The 5,810-nt window shown below is 54.0% G+C and overlaps 1 protein-coding gene across 1 annotated transcript; it reads right to left on the bottom strand.

Moving 5' to 3' along the window:
• Positions 1-835: 835 nt before the first annotated feature.
• Positions 836-1,438, bottom strand: ARL4D (ARF like GTPase 4D; the record flags this gene model as incomplete). Its single annotated transcript, XM_084236214.1, has 1 exon — positions 836-1,438. The coding sequence occupies one exon, from the start codon at positions 1,436-1,438 to the stop codon at positions 836-838; it is 603 nt and encodes a 200-aa protein (XP_084092340.1).
• Positions 1,439-5,810: the final 4,372 nt, after the last annotated feature.

Here is a 5,810-nt window from a genome sequence, read left to right as displayed (position 1 = left end):
TCTGCAGGACCACATGATAAATGCCAAAGGATGAGGGGCAGGGTGTTAAGGAGAAAGGAGAAGCCCCTCCCCCCCCAAAGTACAGAGATCAAGCAATTGTTTGGAGGGAAGGCTTAACTCTTTCAGTAATCTCCACCAGCCATCCTATAAACTCATTTTCTAGAAGGGCACTTGCTTTGCAAATTCAGCTTCAAGATAAGCATACCCCATCCCCGCCCAAACACAGAAATCCTGAACTTTCTGTGGAGTTAGGTAAGAAGGAAAATACCACACCAAGGTTAGAGCTACAGTATCATCAGTCTTTAATAACTTACAGGCAAATGCTAAAAAATAGTTAAAAATAATACAGAGGACACACAAGGCTTATAAAAAGGGTTCTGGATCTACAAATATGAAGTGGGTTCTTGGCACTTTCACAGACACAAAATAAAGACTATTGTGACTGGCATCCCTAGAAAAACAGCCACGGGGAGCCTCCCCAGTGGAGAGAGGGTAGGGCAGAGATAGAGCTCGTTCATCCCAAATTCATTCACCAAACAACTTTCCTTTGCCCCCAAATACATCCAATCAAAAAGTCAGAGAAGGAAAACAAGAAACAGGGTCGAGGTAGAGTCACAGTTTACATTTAAGCTCCACAGTCCTGCAGCCTTCACTTCTCCAGAGATTAAGGTGGGTTTTGGAACCCCAATGTGGTTCCAAAACAGGACCCCCAGTATGTTGCTAGGTCCTTCATTGAGGTGGACAGGTTCTGCCCCAGGGGCTGAGTGAGGGCCACAGGCTCTGCCTGGCTGTCCAAGTCAGCCGACCCTTCAGGTAGGGAGGGGGCAGCCTCAAGTCACCGTCTCCTCTTGCTTGCTCTGGATGCCTTCTTCCGCTTAAGGATCATCTCGTACAGGCGCTCAAGGCCTGGCTGCAGGCCCAGCCCATCCACAGCACTGCAGCCCTGCACGTGGGTGAGCGTGGCAGCCGCCAGCTCACGGACTGCCAGCCTCTTCTCTACCTCGGCTGCACTCAGCGCCCCAGGCTGATCCTGCTTGTTGGCCAGCACCAGCACAGGCACACCCTGATTGTCCGAGGCCCTGCTGATTCGGTGGAGCTCCACCTTGGCCTCCTCCAGGCGCTCAGCCTCAGCAGCATCCACCACAAACACCAACCCATCTGTCCGGCGTGTGTAGGAGCGCCACAGTGGTCGCAGCTTCTCCTGCCCCCCAACATCCCACACTTGGAAAGTAATGCCACGGGACCCCCCCAGGGGCACCCGGATCTTCTCTGTGTTGAAGCCTTTGGTGGGGACACTCTGGACAAACTCCTTGAACTTGAGGCGGTAGAGGAGGGAGGTTTTTCCAGCTGAGTCCAGCCCAATGACCACAACATGCAGGGCCTGGAAGTGGGGCAAGAAGGAGGTGGTAGGCGCCATCTCGGTCAGGTGGTTCCCCATGGCAGGCTCCAGCTAAAGTCTTGGAGCTCAAAGAGATGCAGGAGGAGCCCTGAATTTGCAGGCTCTGGGGACCACAGCTGAGTTATCTGAAAGGCCATGAGAGGAAAAAAATAAACATATTTGCAACTTCTTGATCTTTCCCTAAAGCAGTCACCCATACTCGCTTTTCAAAATTCCTTATTTTTTTAAGCAGCTGCAGGTGTAACAGTAGCCCCCAAACTCTGGGAGCCCTGACAGCTGCGATGAGACCTAGAGAAACCCCCAGGTGCCAGCCAGGACTCTGAAGCTGGGAGTGAGGACTCCGCCCGGCAGACGGGTGGGCTTCCAGAGCCTCTTCTCCGAGCTTGTGGGGCGGGAGCAGAAGGCGCGACTCCTTTTCCCCAGGCGCGAGAATCCTCATCGGAAGGGGCAGGTCAGGCAGCACCCCCAAATTAAGAGTTAGACCAGAGGTGGAGGCCGCCCTCCACAGCGCCAGCGCTTGACAAGCCCCTGCTGACCCGGCCAGCGACACCCTCGGCCCGCCGACCTCCCCGCCGTCCTCCCACGGCGGACCCCAGCTCCGCAGGCCCCCCCGGGCCGCCTCAGCACTGAGCTGCCCCTTTACCTTCCGTCAGCCGCGGTCTCCCCGCGCCGCGTGGAGCCAGCGAGGAGCCAGCGAGGAGCCAGCGAGGAGCCGCCCGCGCCGCCCGAGCCGCTGCTGCGGGGCCGCGGCGGGACCGGCCTTAAAGCCCCGGCGTCTCCCGCGCCGGCCAATCAGCGGCCGCGCCGCGGCGGGGCGGGGCGGGGCGTGGGGAGCAGCGCGCGGCCGTTTCCTTTGATCTTTTCTACCTTCTTCCAGTGTTTGGAATTAAACTCGGGCTTCATGCCGGCCGGGGGTGCTTCAGGAAAACGCGCCGCCGCACGTGCCGGGCGGAGAGAGCAACGGCAGTAGCTTCAGGCCGGCCCCTCCCCCACGCCGCCCCCAAAGCGAGACGTGCTCCCCTCAGGCGCGCGCTCCCCGCCCCGGCCGCTGAGACGTGCAAGTCTTCGCCCTTTATCACTCTTAAGTCAGTGGTGAAACCTGTGTGGACCCGGAACCCCATAAAACGGCCTGAGCCCATAATTCCTGTTGATCCTCGCGGCAGCCATGAGGTGGGGGCGAGAGCCTCCCGCCTGTGAGGAAAGCGCTCAAGGGCCCCACGATTTTCCTAAAGTCACAGGCAGCGAGAGGCTGAACAAGGGTCTGTCTGAATCCGGTGCCTGGGCCCTACCCCACTTAGCTCTCGGTCTTCCTCATCAGGGAAAACCACTGGGCTGAGGAGCCTCGGCAGAAGCCACTCAGTCCTTGGGCAGAGCCGTTGACCCCACAGGCGCCTCTTGTTCCAATAAAGACTGAACTGTGAGGAAGGGTTTATAATAGATAACGGGCATTTATTAACCTCGTTCCTAGCGATCGCCCTAAGTGAGCTCGAGTGTGTGGAGCTGCAGAGGATGTGCGGGTTAACGCGCTTGGCCGCAGAGGGCGTGCATCCCAGTGAGGGAGATAAGACCAGCCTGCCCTGAGGAAAGGTGACAGTGTAAGACAGCACATGCAATTGGGCTTTCGTTAGTTGTGAGCGAAGCACTTGTAGGACTTCAGAGAGAGAGAAAGTATCCACTGGAAGCTTCTGGGAGGGTTGTAAGCAGTGGGGTTGGTTAGGCAGGGGCCAGAACTGGGTGGCATCTCCCCAGCCTTTGCAGCTGACCTGATATCGCCTAAGCAACCCTGACAAGATGTCACTAAGGGGCAGTGTGACCAAAAGGATAACTGATCCCCTGCAGGGAGGGACGTCAAATTGAAGGAGGGGCAGGGAATCAAAGGAGAATGAAATTCTAACTCTTGTATTTCCGTTTTTACACGGAGGCTGGACTCTTGCATTTATTGTGTAATCCAATGTCATCCTTTTTTTTTTAAAAAAAAAAAAATTTCTTTTTTTTTTTTTATAGAGGCATGTTTTTATTTATTTATTTATTTGGTTGGTTTATACAAGCACTGGGTACAGTCAGAAGCGCGGGAGGGTGAGAGAATTCACCATCCTTTTTAAAGGCAGTAGATGGGGGGGACTGGAGAAAGGGGAGGAGAAGGCAGTGCCAGACTGGAGGGCCGGGCCCTTCCTGCCCCACAGCTTCCCATCCTTTTAGCACCAGCCACTTCCTTCTTCCCCTCCCCCTTCCCTGCTATTAAATCAGTCTTCTGGTTTCCCCAGCAATGCAGGGAGCCTCTCCAAATCCCTGAAGAGATCAATACCTTAGAAAAAAATTTTTTTTACATCCCCATGTTCGGTGACAGCAGCTTGCAGCCAGCGCTAAAAGCACAGGGGTGAAGCTGAGTACAGTGAGTCAGAAGAGGAGAAGACAAGGCAGGCAAAGTTGTCGGGCACCACTTCCCCGCTGAGTAGCATGAAGACCACCAGCTTCCTTCGGTTCCAGGAACTTTACCGACTTTTCCTTGTACATACTTGTGCAGAGGCTACGGATATCTTCACAGTGCTGGGCTTAATCCCTTCCACCACCAGGGAGGCCCCTAATTTTCTTTTTTTTTTAAAAAGATTTATTTATGCATCCAAGAACTGGGGTACAGGCCAGAGGTGCAGGGGGGTGAGAGGATTCACCAGAGACAGACTGGGGAGCAGAACAGGCAGACTGACTGAAATACACTGCTGAGGGGATCAGCGGGCGAGACTGGAGAGGTCTGCTGCGCCATGTGGGTCACCTCTCTGGCCGGTTGCAGTGGCTGCAGATAGCTTCATGGTGCTGCATCTTAACCCTTGCGCCACCAAGGAGGCCCCACTTTTCCTTTCTTAATGCACAACTCAACTGATGAAGTAAGGAAAGGAAAATGAAGCTGAAAGGTTAGGTATTTGTCCAAGGTCACCCAGGTAGAAGTTGGTCAAACCTGGCTTTGAACAAAGGTTACAATGGTTATGAAACTGAAACTCAGAAAGGGAGAATACAGAGACACTGATACAGATTGTCTTGGTGTTTCGTCCACAATCTATGAAACTTTGTCAACATTTCTTCTTGGCTTCACACCCAAGACGGAAATTGTCACTTGGCTATCTGATAAAGAGATGAAACTGGCAATCCCTCCCCACCCTTCACCATTCATGTTTGCCAGGGAAGGTGTTGATGAACAAATGGAAAGGAGGAGGTGGAGCAGGGGAGAGATGAAGGAAGGGGCCCAGCTAGTCATGTTAACACCTGGCTGTGGGCCTCCCCTAATCATGTCTCATGGAAATAGGAACCCCAGCAGCAGCCTCAGGAGCCTAGCTCTATTAAAGACCATTATTTCCTGGCAGCCCTTTCTCTCCACAAGATCACTGCCCAGGACCATGCTAGGAGATTTGCTGCAGAGAACCTGTGAGCAGTCATATGTTGAACAATCCTATGAGTGCCTGCTGGGTGCTAGGGCCATTCAAGGTTCAGAATACGCATCCCTGAGTGGGGTGGGTAAGGGTCTGCATTTATGGAGTGTTGCATATAGAACACAGACACACTGGTCCCTACATCGTGGGGAGGATCAACAGGGATAATGGGCTTAGGCTGTTTTAAGGGGTTCCAGGTCCACACAGGTTTGAACACTGATTTAAGAATGATAAGGGGTGAAGACTTGTTAACATCTCCTGAGTAGACCTGGCAAAGAGTCTAGGGAGGATTTGGGAGGGACAACAATGAATAAGACCATTTCAGACAGTGAAACGTGCCATCAAGGAAAATGAAACAGGGAGGTATGCCGAAAAGTGACTGGGGGAAGGAAACTACTACAAGTTGGAGGGTTGATCAGAAAAGCACCTCCAGGGCCTCCCCGGTGGCGCAGCCGTAGAGCGCTGGGTTGCGAAGCTGCCCGCTGCCTCTGCGGCGCCGGTTCAATCCCCGGCTGCTCCCCGGCCACCAGAGGAGGGTCCCACATGGCGCGCAGACCTTCAGGCATTCAGGTAATCTTGCATGAATTCCTGATTGCAGGATGGGATGATTAAATGAGCTTAGGTTGTTCCCTGGGTATGAGAACAAAACATCCACCCTGTCCTGGTGTCCTTGTGCCCTTAGGGGTTCTGTTGATACTTCCTGGATTGGCCAGGAAGGCCTATAAAATCCTGCATTTCTAGACAAGGTCTGGGTAGTATTGAACACTTGGTCTTCACCAGGGAAAAGGGACCTCTTCGAGGAGAAAAACAGAGGTGGGGGGGGGCTGATACTGGAGAACCCACTCACCCTCATCTACCCCCCACAAGGTCTAGTGGGCTAAAACCCTGGATTAAGAGTCTTGGTGAGGGGCCTCCCCGGTGGCGCAGCGGTTGAGCGCTGGGTTGCGAAGCTGCCCGCAGCCTCTGCAGCGCCGGTTCGATCCCTGGCT

This window comes from Talpa europaea, assembly GCF_964194135.1.
Source record: "Talpa europaea genome assembly, chromosome: 7".
NCBI lineage: Eukaryota > Metazoa > Chordata > Mammalia > Eulipotyphla > Talpidae > Talpa > Talpa europaea.
Note: the sequence above shows the minus strand (reverse complement) of the source record. Positions and strands in the feature narration are given on the sequence as shown.